At 35.5% G+C, this 19,826-nt stretch overlaps 1 protein-coding gene across 1 annotated transcript in view; it reads right to left on the bottom strand.

Annotated features, from left to right (window-relative positions):
- Positions 1-696: 696 nt before the first annotated feature.
- The window catches only part of BAG2 (BAG cochaperone 2), a 39,422-nt gene continuing 20,292 nt past the window's right edge, over positions 697-19,826 (bottom strand). The window contains exons 3-4 of the mRNA XM_044005577.1: positions 9,113-9,222; positions 697-2,612 (exon numbers count right to left, since the gene is read on the bottom strand). Of these exons, the coding sequence (XP_043861512.1) occupies positions 2,203-2,612; positions 9,113-9,222 (520 nt within the window). The 3' untranslated portion in view covers positions 697-2,202. The remainder of the gene's footprint in view (positions 2,613-9,112; positions 9,223-19,826) is intronic.

Here is a 19,826-nt window from a genome sequence, read left to right as displayed (position 1 = left end):
ATTATGTTGGGGTCAAGGTACAGTGTGTCTGACTGGCTGATCAGACCGATACAAGTTTGGAAGGCTCTACCATAGTTCAGGCAAAAATAGTCCATATGAACATTTGGAGTGGAAATGTCTCTAAATATGCACATCGCCCATTTCCTTTGAGCTACTACAATTCTGCTTTGCTCACAGAACACAGCCTTCTGTGATGCAGGTACACCATGCAGGGCAGTCCTGTGACAGTGTCTCCTATGTCTCACAGTTGATTCCAGCAGGAATTGATTTGGAACTTAAAGTATACTGTAAAAAAAATAACTGGTCTTGGAGCCTTAACATGTGGTTTCAACCACTGTGTGGCCTTAGGCAAGTCATTTAAACATTTTAATCAGTCTGAGTTTCAGTGTCTTAATTCGTGAAATAAGAATGAGACCTCTAGGTGGCGCAGTGGATAAAGCACCAGCCCTGTTTTCAGGAGGACTCGAGTTCAAATATGACCTCAGACACTTGACGCTTACTATTGTGTGATCCTGGGCAAGTCACTTAACCCTCATTGCCCTTCAAAAACCAAACAAACAAACGACAAAACAAAGACAAAACAAACAAAAAAAGAATGACACCTGTGCTACCCTACCTCCTGGGATTGTTGTAAAGATCAAATGAATGGATGAAGCACTTGATTAGCCTTATAAGTACCATATAAATGTCCACTGCTACTATTCAATAAACATTTATTGTATATTATGTGCTAGATGCTAAGGACACAAAGATTAAAGGGGAAAAAAAGTAAGTCTTTGCCCTCAAGGAGCTTACAATCTAGTAAGTATAAAAAATGTATGCCAAAATGTGTAATAAAGTTAGAATATGATAAGTACATAGGAAAGATCAAACAAGCATAAGAAATTCTAGGTGAGCAGGACCACTTCTAGCTTGGGCTATCTGGGAAGACTTCATGGAGAACATATCACCAGAGCTGGGTTTTAAGAGAACAAAGGAAACAGTATAATCAATTCCACTATCTATACCAGTGATGAGGACCTGAAGTATAAATAACAATCCCAAAATACACAGCCAAGATCATATTTATCTTCAGAAAGTTTTATGTCCATTAGATTTAGCGCCCAACCAAATAAAATTAGATTTTTAATGGCACACTTGCTGGATTTGGAGATGGGGAGGTAAAAGCTGAGGGTTGGCTGAACATTGGGAAGATGCCAAACTAGTATTAGCAATTTGTGTTTAGCTATAATTCTATATTGAAGATAATTAATATAAATTAGAATAAAATCACATTGGTGTTTTTCCCCCTAACACATGATGCTAGTTTAGGAAATTTCATTCTTTGGAATTTCTTCAAACATATCTTTAGAATAAAAGCAAACTGCTCAGAACCCAACATAGAATATTATATCCCCAGGCATAGGGTGACCTTTAAGATAAAGATCCTTGAGAGCAGGGATCATGCTTTACTCATTTTTATCTGCATAACAGTATGACCATCCTGTCTTAAGCTTAGAAGTTGCTCCACAAATATTTGTAAAATGAATTAAAATTACTCTTCTATGGCCAGGTATGCTGGTAGAAGCTCCTTACAGGCAAAGACCATATCTTGGATTTCTCTTAAGGCACTCAGTAGTGATTGACTTAGGGTCTTATCGCCAACTTAATAGGTATTAAATGAGTAGGTGCTGAATGAATGAATTAGCTTCCATGTTATTGTTCATCAGAGAGGACCTAGGGCTGGTCTGTGTTCTAGCAGAAGGAGTCAGAATTATATCAGCTAGCTGTTCCATATAGCCTAACCTATAATATAAATTTTAGATGAAAAGATTTCATTTGCTATATTTGCCAAGTCGACTTGTACTGCAAGATAGATGGTACAAGGGATGAAATAGTCCTAATGAGTACTGCTACCATCGACACACTTCTTGTTGTTTTCACATAGTTGGGTGTTTTTACCCAAAATACAGTCAAAAATAATGGTATACCAGATAATATGACATTAAACATTCACTTAAAAATAGAGCTATAGTTAATATTTTCTAGTTATAAATGTCTCCAGTGGTGAGAGCAATGACACTTGGAATATTTTTATCAGCTGAAACAGAATGAATGGGTCTGCCCAACATTTACAAGGGAATACATATATCTATCACTTAAAATAGTACTTTCTTATCTTTACATGGAAACTCATTTGCACCTTTAAGTTGCCCAAGCTATTTAAACTTGCTTTAAGGTAGTTGGCTTCAAAGCTTTTGTGCCAGCTCCTTTTGAATGCTCCAACAACTTGATGGCTTTATCAGAGTTTTCAATATTTCTAAGCAAAGTCTCTAATCTTCGCTTAATTTTCTTCTGATCTTCAAGAGCACATCCAATTACTATGGACTGAAATTTCTGATCAATTGGTCCAGGTGGTACCTCAGATGAACAAGCCCCATACAGTGACATTAAATGACTCTTGGCATTTTCCAAATCATCGAGGAACTTATTCACCACTTCATCAATAATCATTGTGGCATGCCTCAGTGACTCTTGTTGCTGGGGATTTCTAATTGTTTCTACAGAAACTTCAACGGTGAGGGTTCTTCCCATCAAACGATTTGCTGTTAGACTTAATTCTTCTCTTTCTCCTGAATAAAAAGTAAATGTTTTGTATAGTTAGCTGATATCAACAAGAAACACGTTTATGACAATAATACTTTGATTGCATTAATGTTATGTGTAGAAAGCTCTGTTGCTTTACTTTATATACTCTGCCTTCACAAAAGAGGAAGAGGAAATGTGATTTAAATGAAGTATAAGGAATTTACTAATGAAGAAGCAAATAGGATTAAACTTTTGTGGCCATAGAACAAAATACAGGAATGGTGAATTCTTCTTTAGAGATTGAGTATAACCAATAAGGGTGGAAAAAATGTATTTTCTTGGAAACTGACTTGAAACTAAAAAGAGAAAGAAAGATCAAACCTATGCAGGGCCTCTACCCTTCTACCCTGAATAAGGTAGGGACAGTCAATCAATCTCAAAAAAAAAAAAAAAAGAATAGCAATAGACATAAAATAAACAAGATACAATAATAATGAAGGTGGAAGAGATATCATTAGGTCCAGCTATATAACACAGCATGGAGTATATAATAGTGTGAACTAGAAATCTTAGTACTCAAGTGTGGATCAGAGTATCTGAGAAACAGATACTATAAAGCTGGGAGTCTACTACAAGTAGTTTGGCTAACTGAAGGGACTGGATGATGAGTTCATGACCTGAATCATAAAACTGGCTGAGATGAGATATATTTGCGATGGGCCACTTCAGCTATCTCTATATATTTGAGAAATAAGGCCTTTATCAGAGATATGTGTTTCAAAAAATCTTTCCCAGTTTTCTGCTTTCCTTATAATCTTGGTTTTACATTAGTGTTTCTGTGCAAAAGCTTTTTAATTTTATATAATCAAAATGATCTATTTTATATTCTGTATTGCTCTTTATATATTTTTTAGTTCTAAATTCTTCCTCTATCCATAAATCTGACAGATAAATTATTCCATGTTCTCTCAATTTGCTGATCATATTACCCTTTATGTGTAAATCATGTAAGGTCAGGACTTCTTAAACTTTTTCCACTCGTGACCTATTTTTGTCTGAGAAATTTTTATGTGACCTTTGGGTATATAAGTAAATGAAATAAGTATACAAATCAAACATTTACTGCCAAAATTTTTGTGAGTCCCACATTCAGTTATGTGAACCCATATGGGGTTGCAACCCACAATTTAAGAAGCTTTGTACTAGGTTACGCTGCATGAATATTTCTCTCTTCTTAAAATGCAGGTTACCCTGCATGAATGTTTCCCTCTGACTTCATTTTTTTAAAGGGGAAGAACTGAAAAGCACTGCTTACTGGACCTGATTAAAATTAATAAGGAAGAACTGGTAAAGTTAATGATAACCCTTGGGAGACAGTGGCCATTACAATCTTTTGTGGTGGTTTGTGATAGGTAAGGAGAAGAATCTCAGCCATAATCTGAAACATACCCTAGACTTTTAGAAAAGTGTATTTCAAGAATTCAGGAATAGTATAAGTAAGATGTTGTGACATAAAGGAGATTCTTAACAAAATTGTAGTTATATAATCATAATTGCTTCCAATGAGAAAGAAAAGGGGGCATGTTTAAAGAAACTGAGAGAAGAAGCAGCTAGGTGGTGCAGTGGATAAAGCACTGGCCTTGGATTCAGGAGGATCTGAGTTAAAATCTAGCCTCAGACACTTGACACTTAACTAGCTGTGTGACCCTAGGCAAGTCACTTAACCCTCATTGCTCTGAAAACAAACAAACAAACAAACAAACAAAAAAACCCCACAAAAGAAACTGAGAGAACTCATTGGAATGTATAAGGGACTGAAGTGATGGCAACTAATTGAAGGTGAATGCAAAAAGATTATTAAGATAATTTCTAAATGGTGTCAGGACAACTAGGAACCACTATAAGCGGAGGTTTGCAATACATGCTAAATTATTTTTTATCATAAAAGTATTTTATTATTTTCCAGTTACATGTAAAGATAATTTTTAACATTTGTTTTCATAAGATTTTTAGTTCCCAATTTTTCTACCTCCCTCTTTTCCCTCCCCAATCCCCAAGACAGAAAGCAATCTGATTATATAATACATGCTAAATTCTTAAGATGGTTTCTCTCTCTCTCTCTCTCTCTCTCTCTCTCTCTCTCTCTCTCTCTCTCTCTCTCTCTCTCTCTCTCTTTTGTGAGGCAATTGGAGTTAAGTGTCTGAGGCCAAATTTGAACTTAGGTCCGCCTGACTCCAGGGTCGATGCTCTATCCACTGCGCCACCTAGCTGCCCCAATATGGTCTCTCTTTTAAAAGTTAAGTTGAGAGCAAGATGATCATCAAGGAAGAAAAGAGTCCAGCTTGTCATGGATGGGAAGAGAATGTACAATGGAGAAAAGTTAGAACTGCTCAACTCCCATTTTACTCTATTTTCCCTACCAAAGATCACAGATTTAGAATTGGAAGGGACCTTAGAGACCACCTAAAATAACTCTTCACTATACAGATTAGGAAACTGAGGCCCCAAAGGGTGAAGTAAGTTGTTCAACATTATACATGTAATAAGTGGTAAAGTCAAGATTTGAGCCCAGGTATTCTGGTTCCAAATCTGGACATCTGCACTGTTCCACCTTTAGACAAACTGGGAAGGATAAAAGGAAAATAGTTCATAGGAAATTGAAATCAGAGATAATTCTTAAGGAGCTGAGAGCACCTAAGAGCCTTTAGTGAATTTAAGTTATCTGATCTAGACAAACCCACATTCCAGAGTCTTAAAAGAACTTACACAACAATATTTATACCAGAACTTTTCTGGTGGCAAAGAATCGGAAATTGAGGGGATGCCCATCAATTGGGGAATGGTTGGACAAATTTTGCTATGTGATTGTGATGGAATACTATTGTGCTACAAGAAATGATGAGCAGGATGCTCAGAAAAAACTAGAAAGACTTACATGAGCTGATGCAAAGTGAAATGTACTGTGTACAAAAGAACAGCAATACTGTAAGATGATGAGCTGTGAATGACATAGCTATTCTCAGCAATTCAGTGATCCAAGACAACTCTGAAGGACTTATGATGAAAAATTCTATCCATCCCCAAAGAAAGAACTAATGGTGTCTGAATACAGATTGAAGCATAATTTTTTATTGTTCTTAAGGGGTTTTTTGCTCTATGATTTATTTCACAAAATGAGTAATATGGAAATGTTTGACATGACTATACGTTGTCCTCTCAATGAGGGGGATGGAGGGGAGGAAGAGAGAGAATTTGGAACTCAAAGTTTTAAGAATGAATATAAAAAATTGTTCTTACATGTAACTGGGGAAAAATAAAATACTAAATAAATTTTTCAAAAAGAACTTGAAGATGTTATTACTAAATTGTAACTATTTGTTGACTATGAATTGTTCTCTGTGATCTTTGTGTAGCTGTGACAAAAGGGAGATGTGTCATGGAACTAGAGTTGGGAACCTGTCCCAATTTCTGAAAAGGAGAAGGTAGATATTTCAATCTGTAGAAAGGTGAGATTGCTGTTGATTCCTGATGACATTTGTTATAATATTGATAAAAAGAGAGGGCTTGTGAGCACTTAAGAAATATGAGTCATTAAGAACAACTCATGTCATACTAACACCATATCCTTTTTTAAAGAGTAGTAGCAGGTCAGGAAAAGATCATAAATTGAAGATATGCAAGTTACAGCATATATCTTTAAATATGCTTGAAAAAAAGATGAAATTAGTGAGATTAGAAACCCATCAGTCTGAAGGTCTTCAAACAGCAACTGGTTATATCTGTTTGCTGAGATGATGTAGATAAGAGTCATGATTTAGGTAGGGTTAGATTCACTTTTCTCTGAAATTCCCTACAACTCTTAAGATTTCGTGAGATGTTAAATAAAATGGATTACAAAAGGTGGTCACAGGAAAGTGGGATAAATTCTCTGGAATAATTTATTTATAAATTTTACCTGAAGATAACAGGAAAAACCTATAGAGACTCCCAAGGTTTTACATTAAGAGTGGATAAATGGGGGGCAGCTAGGTGGCACAATGGATAAAGTACCAGCCCTGGAGTCAGGAGGAGCTGAGTTCAAATCCGATCCCAGACACTTGACACTTACTAGCTGTGTGACCGTGGGCAAGTCACTTAACCTTCATTGCCCCGCAAAAACAAACAAAAAAGAGTGTATACATGAATCTGAAACATATTTACTCAAAACAAGAATATAATATTTATAGCAATACTTTTTATCACAGCAAAGAATAGGAAACTACTGGGGTGCCTGTCAATTGGGGAATAGCTGAACAAATTAGGGAATATAAATGTAATAGAATATTACTTTGCCTTAAGAAGTAATGAAAGGGATGGCTTCAGAGAAACCTAGAAAGACTTGTGTGAAACTGATGCAAAGTGGAATTAGCAGAACCCAGACAACTTAGACAATGACTACAACATTGTAAGGAAAAGCAGCTTTTAAAGATTTGAGAATTCTGACAGTGTAGTGATCAAACATGATGCTAAACCTCCTGTCAGAAGAGGTCTAAAGGTGTTAAGTGAGATATATTTATTGGACACGGCCATTATATACATTAGTTTTGCTTTACTATGATTAGCTGTTATAAGGGAGGTTTTTAAAAAAAAATTGGAGAGGCGGGGTAGAGGAAAAAGAGGCTACTGATAATGTCCAAAAAAAAGAAGAAAAGAGATTCAGGGAAGCATTTTTAAAACTACAAACAAAAGAGAACAGAATGATTCAAAGGGAAACAGATAAACAAGATAGCTTTTAAACCAAGGTATTAAATTAAATTATAATTAAATTAAATTATAATTAAATTAAATTAAAATATAGTTTTTTTAAAGGAAACAAATTGGACATAATGGAGATTAATTATTTCATATGTAATCTTCTATTCTTTTACATGAAAATGATCATGTTTGTTGGTATTTGTCAACTTCATTATAACAAAAAAATTAAATTTAAAAACAACTTGATAAATGGGAGAGAGGAGAAGGAGAAGGCTAACCAAAGGGATCTTAATATTGTGGGAGATAAGGACCATTATGTACAATTAAAGGATTCAGAATTTGCTGGAAAAATTATAGCATGTGGTTAAAAGGGAGACCATACTATCCAGAAAGTCACCCTATTATTTCCAGATAGAAGATCAAAGAAAGAAGCAAGTGGTTTAGCTGAGTCTGGTAGGTAGAATCTAGGCAAGGTGGGTGGCAGGAGCAATGGTGAGGAAATAATCTAGCACATAATTACTCACAAGGAAATATGAGCTGTCTGTCTCTATTTCACAGCTTTATTTCAATATTTTATTAACTGCTTGTCTGGAGTAATAAGCGAGTTGATTGTTATAAAATACATTTGAGACCAAAACTGTATATTCAATGTGTATATGATTCAATTAACTTGGTCTGCATACCCAACCCTCATTTTTGAGCTCACAAATGTGCATTTACCATTGGCCATAAGGGGACTGAGTCAGGTTATTCAATTCTCTTTGAAAAACAAGTCAAACTAAAGAGTCACATTGTATTTTTATACTAAGGGCACATTATTACATTAATTGTTCTTTTTCTTTTCCACCTCATAACTGATCTAATTTTCTTTGGCTTTTCCCCCCTTCTTCCTTTCCTTTTTCATATTTTTACTTATTATTTGTATATTATTTCTGAGCTTCTAATCAATAAACTTTATTTTTTATTTTGTTTATGTTATTTTTATTATAAGTTTTACAAATATTAACAAATACAGAATTCTAATATGCAAAAAACAAAAAAGATAGTATATGAAATTAGACTTCTTTTATGTACAGTTTGATGTTTAAAAGTGCATACAGAATTTAACATGGTGGTAACAAAATTGTCCGGTTTGTGTGCCCCTTCTGAATTTCTAGTTTTTGTATTTATAGATGTTCTTTTGAGGCATCTATCCCTTCCCAAAACAGAAACCCACTTTTATAGAAAATAAGTATACTCAAGTAAAACAGATGATCACACTCCAATTCATGTTAAGGTCTGTATTTTAAATGAACAAAGATATATGGAAGAGCCTTGAGAGAAAAGTGCACCAATTTAGTGTGGGCAGGGATTTTGTGCCAGTTTTTTTTTTGGGGGGGGGGGGGCCTTTTTCATTTGCTTCCAATTCAAGGTCTTGAAGTTTGAGTTTGATTGAAGACTAACCATCACATAAGTGAGGCCTTAATGTAATAAAAAGTTAGAGCTCACATTTTCTACTGAAACCCAATACACTCTCACCAAAGGTCATGCAATGTATTTCTGGTGTGGCCCTCTTCCCAGGTTGAGAATTCCCTCACTGGTTTTAACTGTTGTATCGGCTTAGATTTCTACAGCAACTCAACTGGTAGAAAAAAGTTTGAGGTTAAAAGTACTAATAGCCATATTTGGCTTAAATTCCTTAGTTAAATCAGAACTTCATATGAAAGATAAATGTATTTTTTTATTATTCAGACACACATGAAAGGAACTACTTACACACTGCAAGTGTTTAATAAATATTGATGATGTAGCTTTGGGAAAGAATTCTTACCATCACTGATTTGTCTCATTTCTTGGCTGTTTTGTATAGAATGGATCATTTCTAGGAGAATTTCTTTTTCTTGTTCTACAGCAGATGCTGCTTCTCTCAGAGCTTCAACCCTATGTAAAGTGGAGAAGAAAATCTGTTACCATATGAAAAATACTCCTGTTTCTGTTTTATTGTTCATGTTTGAATCATAAAATCTAATTCAGAATTAAAGATAATGAGGAAAGCTAGTCTTTAACTTCTTCGTGTCATTTTATCACTTCCTCTTGTTGAAAAGTCCTGTAATATAGTAGAGCAAGTATGAAGAGTATAAAAAGTTAGCTGCCCTCCCTCCCCCCAGTCAGGCACACAAATAACCAAATGCCTCCTTTGAAGACTCACAATCCTTCCCATTCATTAGGGTACAATTGAAGGTTAGTATGAAGACCAGTTCTAGCTTATGGAGTTATAAGTGTGAGCAAGAGAAAAATATCCTGTAATATTTGAGTGTTTTATTTCCAAATCACACTAACATTTCTAGGATCACTCCTCTATTATAACTGGGTAAAACCAGTACCTTCCTTTAGCTGCCCTCACTGAACAAGTAATTCTGGAAGCAGGAATTATGAGTAACTTTCATCTCTTGCTCATTATCTAAAACGAATATACAAACAAGTTCAATACAATTTTGCACTCACTCTCTTATGTCTTTTTTTTTTTTTACTACACTCTTTTCACTCTCTCCATTCACCCACCTGCCTACAGGCTAATAGTGTTAGCCACAAACTAGTTATGTAATCCCAATGTCCCTTACACATTTCCAGATAGCTCTAGACATAATTTTAATCCAGTCTTCTTCAAGAACAGTAAGCCAAAAACCGTTTTTTTTTTTAAGTCCTCTGTAACCTAGACAGGAAAGAAAATACTATAGCCTTAGGTAATAATAATTCCTTTTATATAGCAATTTAAGGTTTTCCAAATGCATTTCTCACAACCCTCCTGTGAGGTAAGTAGTGGAAGTATTATTCTCATTTTGGACATGAAGTAAATTGAGGTTCTGAGGTAAAGAGATCTGCTCATGGTCATGCAGCTATGTCTGAGGTAGGATTCAAACTCATTGTATCATATTATATTCCAGTCCTGACAGTCTCCTCACTACCCATTCCTCCCTGGCTCTCATATGATAAAATGATGGCAGCCACTGATTTTCTAACTTCACCAGCTGCATCAACCAACGTGAAGTTAGAAGGGCCATTTGAGGTCATTCAGCCCATCAGCCTCACTTTTGGGAGGTGGAAACTGAGACCCAGAGAGATTAAGTAATTTCCCTAATAATAAGTAAGTAGCAAAGGCAGTATTTAAATTTAAGTTCTGCACGTCCAACTTCATGCTTTTCTCCCTGTACCATGCTTCTCCCATATAGTAGTTAGGCGCACTTTTATAAAATACATAACATTCTAGAAAGCAGTTTGGAATTATGCAAAGTAAGGGGTTAAAATGCTCATACCCTTTCACCCAAAGACTTCACTAGCACATATCCAAAGGAGGCAATAGATCTGAAAAAGGGCAGGGGAGCTTCCACATACACCAAAATATTTATAGCAGCATTTTTTTGTGAGTGTGGTAGCAAAGAACTGGAAACAGAGCAGTTTGCCCATCAACTGAGGAATGCCTAAACATATCAAGGCATGTAAATAGAATATTGCTGTTTGGTAAGACTGGACAAACTTGAGGAAGACTAGAGGAGCATGAGAAGACTAAAATGAACTGAGGCAAACTGAAGTAACCAGAAGCAGGAATATAATAAACACAATGACTACAACAATGTAGGTGTAAAGAACTGCCACAATACAAGTGACAATGAATGTTGCAAAATTATAAAGAATAAAGAGAGGCACAAAACAACTCAGAGGTTTCACCTTCCAACCATCAAACTGGCCAAGATGACAAAAGATGGAAAGTCAGTTTTGGAGGGTTTCTAAAAAGATGGACACACTACTGCACTGTTGGTAGGGCTCTCAGACTTAATCCTTCTGGAAAGCAATTTGGAGTTATGGGAAGAAAGTGATTAAAATGTTTTTTCTTTGACCCAGAGGTTCTGCTGCTATATGTGTTGCTATTTGTATACACCAAAATATTAATAGGAATACTTTTTGTAGTTGCAAAAAACTAGAAACAAAATAAATGCCCATTGATGTTGGGAATGACCAAAACAGTTTTGGTGTATGAGAAATGGAGCATTACTGTGTTGTAAGAAATAGTGAATATGATGAATACCAGGAAACATGGGAAGATATAGGAAATGGGTAAAATAAGCAGAATAAGGAAAACAATATACACATTGATTGTGTATATGGAAATGGAAATGGAAAGAACAACAAAATAATCAAAGTTACAAAGTTAAAAATGAAAGCTTGGCCCCAAAGAATAGATACAAAAATATCCCTTTCCCAAATTCTTTACAGAGGGGAGGCAATGCGTATGAAATACCACATACAAACTCAAACTTCTTTGATATATTGGTTTTGCTGAACAGTTCCCACCTCCCCTTGCCATACACATACAACACACCCTTTTTATTCTTTGTTTTAAGGGATGACTCTGGGAAGAGGAGGAAAGGCGGGGAAGGAAGATAGGCTGGGAAATAAAAGTGGTATAAAAACAAAAATATTTCAATAAAAACTCATTTTAAAAAATAAAATGTATGTGACACTCTGCATTATATATTATTATTCTTACATTCATTGACAGATAAAATTAAGATCCAAAGCACATGAGAAATATTGTGGTTCACCATGAAAAATTCATGCTACAAACAAAAACTTCCGAATCCAATTCCTTACTATTGACACAGGCAATACAATCTGATGAGTAAATGAGAAGGTGCTGAAGGAAAAGATTAATTTTTCAGTACACCTTTTGAGTTCATGTTCAAACAGAATACAGTGAAGCAAAAGCAAAACATTCCTTGTCCTAAAAGTGGTGATGTAATTTATCAGTATAAACCTGTGGAGCTACTAATGAATGAGAAAACAGATGAAAGTACTCAAGAATGAACACACAGTGTATGTGACGCATCCCTTGTCATTATAGAAAGTAAAAGCAAATATAGAGAAGAGGATTTTCGGAGGTATAAATAATAATAGAAAGGAATGATTAAAGCTATTTCTCCCACAAGAAAGAAAAGATCATGGATTTAGTTAGAAAGGACAATTTTACAGATGAGGAAGTTGAGGGACAGAGATTAAGTGAATTCCCCAGGGTCACACACAGCCAAAGTCTGTGGCAGGATTTGAACCCAGGAATTTTATACTTTCTAAGCTTTTTATTTAAAATTTTAACATGATTATAAAAATAAAACATAAATTATAGGTTATTTCACACACCTTAAAGACTCCCAAAGCTAGCTCGTTTTATTTATATTACCTTTGGATATGTTTATTGAGTCTAGATTACTTACAAATTTCTAAGCTAATCTTTTGTGATTAGGATTTTCTTCTTGTCAATCAAATTTAGGAAAGAACCAATATTCTAAAAAAGGAAAAACTATTATATTTAAGGTGTAAAACTTTGAATTTGTGATGGCAGTCTGTCCTTTATCTTAATCTCTCAGATATTATCAAAGTCACTTTGGCAGCTGGTGGCTTCTTCTGATTCCTGCCCTTCCCCTCAACATGTTTTTTTGTTTTGTTTGTTTGTTTGTTTTGTTTGGTTGGGGTTTTTTGGCTATGGAAAATTTTGCAAACACTGGGAGTAAAGTAATTAATTCCTTTTTCTTTTTAAATTTCCTATATCGTTTTTTATATTATCTTACTGTCTAAACATACACCTCTCCCTCTTCCACCCTCATCAAAGGAGCCATCCTCTTAAAAGAAAGAATAACTGAGAGGGAAAAAACAGTTTATTAAAAATTACCAACACATTAACCAAATATAACAGTATATGTAATGTCCCACTCTCATTACCCTATCCCCTGCCAAACAAGAGAGGAAGTGTGTTTTCTATTTAGGAGTAAGCTTGATTATTATAATTACACAGTATTCAGGTTTTTTTTTTTGTTTTCCTTTGTTCTTTACATTCATTGTGTATATCATTTCATTGGTTCTGCTTACTTCTCTTTGTAATCAAACAATTGATAAACATTTATTAAGTGCCTACTATGTTTCCGGCACTGTGCTAAGTTTTGGGGATACAAAGACACAAAAGACAGTCCCTGCACCCAAGGAGCTCACAGTCTGACAACATATAGACAAATATATACAAAGCAAGTTATCTACAAGATAAATGGCAAACTGGGGAAGGTTTCCAGTAAAAGCTTGGTTAATCTGAGGAGACAGTACAGTCCAGGCATGGGAAACAGCCTGAGAAAATGCCTGTAGCTGAGAGATGTAGTGTCTTGTTCCTGGAACAGCCAGGAGACCACATCACTGGATCAAAGAGTTATAGGTGTAAAAAGTTTATATAAGTCTTCCCATGCTTCAGTGAATTCAAAGTACAAAGTGAGGATCAAATGAGATAACATATAAAAAGCTCTGCAAATCTTCAAGTGTAAATGCTACCTATTACTATTATTGTAATTGTACCATGATATTTACCATTTTGTAAGATATTTGCATGGAATTTTTCTACATTCACTGTCTTCAAAATTCGCATAAATCTGAATTTTTAGGTTCTCAGCCCCATCAACTACCAATTTCTCAAATTCTAATAGTCTTTAGTGAGAGTATGAAATTTTGACATTTGAATAATATGCCTTAATTTTAAATATTCGAATCATTGTATCTGTACATTCCCTCAATTCTTAAGTATTTCCTAGTGAGCACTATCTCATTTCTAATCATTTGATGTTGACAATGAGTGAATTATGTCCAAACTTTGAAGTCGTGAATTTAGGCTTGGTCAAAACATTTTGTCCTACTAGTTTAAGCCAGATATAAAATTTTTAAATGTATATTTATTTCCACATGTTATATATACTTATTAACACAAATTTGAACATGGATTCTATTCTTCTGTGGATTCTATTTATCAAATATATTTTTCTATTTTCATGCTATTTTTTGTAAGGAAAAACTACTTGTAAATTAGGCTTCTACAAATATCTAATTTGTTAACTCCTTTATGTAGTCTTAAGATTGCTTGCAAGTGGTAAGAATTATGTCAGAAAATTTTTCCTGGATTATTTTCCTGTCTGATCCTGTAGACCAGTACATATCTAGAATGCAGAAAGGTATATACATTTATTAAGTACCAGACCTTTCTTTTAGTCAAAATAAAATATTGATTATCCCCAAAATTTGCCCTAATATATCTCTTCATGAAGTCACAACAGTTATAAACTATGATAAAAAGTAATTGAAAAAGATATGTACATGGTGATAAAATTGGAGCACATGTATATTAACATCTTCCCATACCTGTCATTCATCCTTAATTTTCTTGTACATCACAAATCCTGCCTCTCAAATACCATAAGGGAGAAATACCAGGACAGTTAAGGGGATGGAGAAAGGAAACTAATATCCTTTTTGCCAGTGAATTAATAACCAGAGGCAAAAACCAAATACAGCTAATCACCATTTATCTTAAGTCCAAACAACTGAAAAATTCAGATAACATGTTCATATGTTGAAGAAAATAAACATAATAATTCATTTTTAAAGTAATTTCTAGGTTTAAGTCCTAGTTTCTGTAATCAAACTAACCTACTGTAAGAAATTAATTGTAATTTGGGGTTTCCATCACCCCATCTTTGCTTCATTATGGTCAGACTGAAAAGATGTAATCTCGAAAAAGCCTAGAGAAGATGGGTGTGTACTTGAAGGGATTATAGAAAAGAACAACTAAGTATCTAAGCCTCCTCTAGTAGTTCCCCATGCCCACAGTGGCCTGGCCAAATTATAATGGAGACAGCCCAGGGGGTATGTTGAACCAATTGGAGACTCAGCATGGCTAAGAACCTCTCCTTCCTGTGGGAGAGGCAAAAAAGCGGGAAAGAGAGGAGCTGTGTGAGAGAGCTTCGGAGTGAACTGGAGAGAGATGGCACAGCTGACTCTCATTGAAAAACCATGGACCCAAGGTGGTGGTGAGTGGAAGTGAGGCCAGCTCTTTGAGCTAGATGAGCATCAAGCAAGTTTGGGGTTTGAGTCAGTCTTTGCTAGAGCGAGGGAGCTTATTTGTTTTTCTCTTCCCCTATTTCCTTCCTTATTTTGTCCCTGGCTTTATTGACTTCACCTGTGTTGTAAATTTTGTTCCCTTTAATAAAACCTAGTTTGTTTGTGGAAAAGAGGCTGTTAATCTCCTTTCTTATTAGTCTGGGAGAAATAACTAAAAAAGGCAGTTTGGAAGGGAGGAAATTTTGGACCTAGAGGTCCCTCATTATTTTCTGAACTCCAATAGTACAGCGAGCCACCCAATTAAAATTTGGCCCTTACGCTACTAAACCCTTTTCATCTACATTTATAGTAAAGTACTATGAAAATCATGACATAATAACCCAATGACAATAATATTTTAAGGTACCTCCTGAATAGTCAAAAAATGAAATAATCTTTAGTATAGTTTTAATGTTATGTATTTTATTTTAGTATTATGGATTATGGCTTAATTTCTGGAGAATTAGCAAACCATATATCAGAACTCTCAGAATATTTTTGGTGAGATTCATATTCCCAACTTTTCACATAAATGGAAATTTTTTGTATGTACACACACATATATGTATATCTATTTATATATACATAAACACATAAACAAATACATACTACAGTACTCCAATGGTTCTCAAATTCATTGACATAGGTATTCCCTCCAAGGATGCAGATCACGATCCATACATTTCTATTCATCCTGAGGGAAATCTTCATGTCATCTCACTAATTTACTCCTATAGAGGGTTAACCCACTGGGAGCCTACCTCACGTTCTCTTGACATCATGAGGACATCAGTGGGGTATATGAGTTATCACTCTCACTATATGACCTTTTCCAATTATACAGTTTAAAAAATATATTTTTAAAAGCTTCATTTTAGGGGGCAGCTAGGTGGCGCAGTGGATAAAGCACTGGCCCTGGATTCAGGAGTACCTGAGTTCAAATCTGACCTCAGACACTTGACACTTACTAGGGTGTGACCCTGGGCAAGTCACTTAACCCTCACTGCCCCTCAAAAAAAAAAAAGGTTTCATTTCAACTGGTTCTGCCATATTTAATTTACAAAATCATCACAACCTTTTCCCAATGTTTTTCCTAATACATGTTTTTCTCATGCCCTTTATTATGGTAAATGGAAAAAATATCCACCTTTCCTCATGAAACCCCAGAGACAACTTTCCCTCTTCTCTTAATACAAGAGCTAATGACATCATTTTAATGAAACACAGACAATCCCATAGTCTCTTTTCTATGGATGATAATTAACCTTAAGTAGACTGGTTCGAACATACAGTGTCATATGATTATATTGTCCCATTCCTACTGTTCCTCGTTTCGGCTTCTGCCATGCTTGTAAGAGGGTTGTATGAGGGTCAGACTTACTACTCCTGTCTGTGTACTGGCCTATATTTCGTCCAGATGCCAGGTTGGTTTCTTCATCTCTGAAAACATCTCATGACTGGATCTCCTTTTATGTGCCTGAAATCTTGGCAGCTAACACCAGCACACCCTCTAATCTTTTAAGACCAGCTTTTATCCTGTAACAGCCACTCCTCTCACACGGATGGGAAGTAAGTCACAAAAAAGTGTTGTTAAAAAGTGTTTTCATGAACTGTCTTTGCTACATCTTTTAGAGGGTTCCCTTCAGTAAAGAGTACTCAATTATACTTTTCTTTGATGACAACTCTTAAATCACTTCTTCATAAATCCTTCAGTGTTATGTGTTACAGCCTGCTCATGCCTGCCATGGGCTTCTTCATAGCCCCACAAGGGAATTCTCAATATCAGTTTTTCACGGGTCATAGTGTTCTATGACTCAAAGTCATACAATATCACTAAAAGAATATTGGTATTAAAATATGGGCCTTTATTTCAAGAAAAGCTTAAAGCCATTGAAAAGAACTTTGAAGTATTCCAGTCAAATCATTCCATTCTGTTCAATTCTGGGTTCAGTTCATTGTCTATTTACATGTACAAATACATATGTGTGTATTACATATGTACATATGTATGTATGTGTATAGACTTCCACAGAAAGAGAGAATATTAGTGTTTTAGTCCTATGAATAATGACTGTTTTTAAAAAGTGAAGAAGAAAGGATTGTAGAATCATAGAATTGTGGGGTTTTAGAGATGAAATGAGTCGTTTTGTCCATTCCTCCTAGCCTACCCCACTCCAGCCCATTTCATTTTACAGAAGAGGAAATCTGAAGCCCAAGAAGCAGAAAAGTCACTCAGTAAAGTGGAAAAGCTGGGATTCAGGCCCAGGACTTCTGATTCTAAAGCCATAATACCATGTGTAGAAGGTTACAGGTGTATCTAGTACTGAACTGTAGTGGGAATTTTAGAGAAAGCCAATTTCACAGTTCTGGAAATTCTTCTTTCCCCATTCTTTACTGCAAAATTCACATCCATTTTCATAACCATCAAGCAAATACCCAAACCTGTTCTAAACCTGGGCAAAGGAGCCTATGTAATTCAGTAAAATTACGGTGCCTCTTTCCCCTTCATTCCTGCACGTGAACATCTTTTCCTCAGTGCTGTTATTCTCTTCCCATCACCAAACAGACAAGAGTGAAAGTGAAAGAAATGAAGGGAACACATGCTACAGCTTTTGACAGGCTATAATCTGGTTTCTAACAGGTGCTCTTTTCCTCCTGCTTTTCCCCATCTAACTGACTTGATGTTGGTAAAATTTCATTTTCTTCCCACCCCCATCTAATTCTCATTTTAATTTCCATACCCAAGTCTCCAAAGGTTTCAATGATGGAACTTCCTAGTTCTGTGTAAAGTCATGTAGCCTTGGTAACAAGTTGCTGGATTCTGATCTCAAGGGCCATCTAATGTAGTCTGTGTGTCACAGACATACCCACAATTCATAAACTGTAATATAAAAGGCACCCCCCTTTGGCAGCCACCCTTCTCATGCAGATGTCATTTAGAGTCATGTTGCTATGTGCAACTGACGTCTGTTGATGAAGACTTTTCCCCACACTTACTGACTGGGATGCTATAGCCTGAATAGTTCTGTGAGTGAGAGTGAATAAATAAATGAAAAAGCATTTATTAAATACTGTATGCAAAGGCACTGTGCTAAGTGCTGGGGATAAAAATAGAAAGAACATTGAGACAATCCCTGCTTGGAAAAGTTCACATTGTAATAGAGGGAGACGAACATGTAGGATAATTTTTCAGCAGAGTTGCTGGAAAGGCTCAATGGTTCTTATTGCAGATGGGAAGGTATATTGTTCTAGATGGCAAGTAGTTCAGTTTGGCTGGAGTAAAGAGGGAAGATAAGGCTGGCATACAAACACAACCTGAGTGTCCTCTTAATTGATAAAAAAACTATGCCCATTTTTTCCATTGAACCATTTGATAATACTAAAGATTTTGGTGGCTGGATCTTTGTTTTCTAGGGCTTTAGAAAAGGTGACTACAGAGGAGGTGAAGGCTGAATCACTTGCAGATCTAGTACCCAGTCATATCTCCACTGGAGTTGCTCCTCTGGACAATGCTGGTGGAAGCAGGACAAATTGCCTGGAAGTCAATGCTACTCATGGGGTTCTTGATACCGTGCAAAAGATGACAATCCTTACTCAACAACTAAACTAATAATAACGATGACAATAATAATAGCTAACATTTATATAGCACTTACCATGTGCCAAGCACTGTGCTAAGCACTTTACAACTATTATCTCATTTGCTCCTCACAACAACCATGGTGCTATTTTTTTATTCCCATTTTTATACATGACAAAATTGAGGCAGAAAGTAAGTATCTTGCCTAAGGTCACACCGCCAGAAAATGTCCGAAGCTGGATTTGAACTCAGGTTTTTCTGACTCCCTGGCCCAGTGCTCTATCCATTGTGCCACACCTATGTCAAATATATAGAGTTTTTTTTAAAGAATTAAAGATGAAATCAAGAAAAAAGGAGAAACATTACCTTTCAGTATACAGGATCCATGAGATCATAGAGCTAGAGCTAGAAGGGACTTTAGAAGCATCTAATCCAACCCCCTCATTTTGCAGAGATTAGATTTACCGAAGATCACAAGTAATAAATATCAGAGGTGGAATTCAGCCCAAGTTCCCTGACTTCAGAAACAATGTCCTCTTTTCCATTGTGCCAAGGTACAAATATATGTCTGTCTGTCTATCTATCTATCAAATTGCAATAGGTCATTGATCTAGAAATGAAAAGAACCTTAGAGGTCATCTAATCTGATAATCCCTTTATTTTGCAGATAAAAAAACCTGAGACATAAAAAGGTTAAAAGACTTGCCCAAGGTCACACAGCTATTAAGTGTCAGAGAGCAAGAATTCAAAGCCATGTCTTGTGACTTCATGTTCAATGCCCTTTTCACCATATAATATTCTTTTTACTTTCTTTTATAATTAAAGAATTATAGCATGCTCAACATTTTTAAGAATATTCTCTGTTTTTACTGGATAAAACTCATATTGGTGCACTCAGGAAATAAATCATAAGTACACACACACACACACACACACACACACACACACACACATATATATGTCTTATATGAGGAAACAGGTGGCAAGAATAAGGTCACAAAAT

Source organism: Dromiciops gliroides, chromosome 4, assembly GCF_019393635.1.
Source record: "Dromiciops gliroides isolate mDroGli1 chromosome 4, mDroGli1.pri, whole genome shotgun sequence".
In the NCBI taxonomy this organism is placed as follows: domain Eukaryota; kingdom Metazoa; phylum Chordata; class Mammalia; order Microbiotheria; family Microbiotheriidae; genus Dromiciops; species Dromiciops gliroides.
Note: the sequence above shows the minus strand (reverse complement) of the source record. Positions and strands in the feature narration are given on the sequence as shown.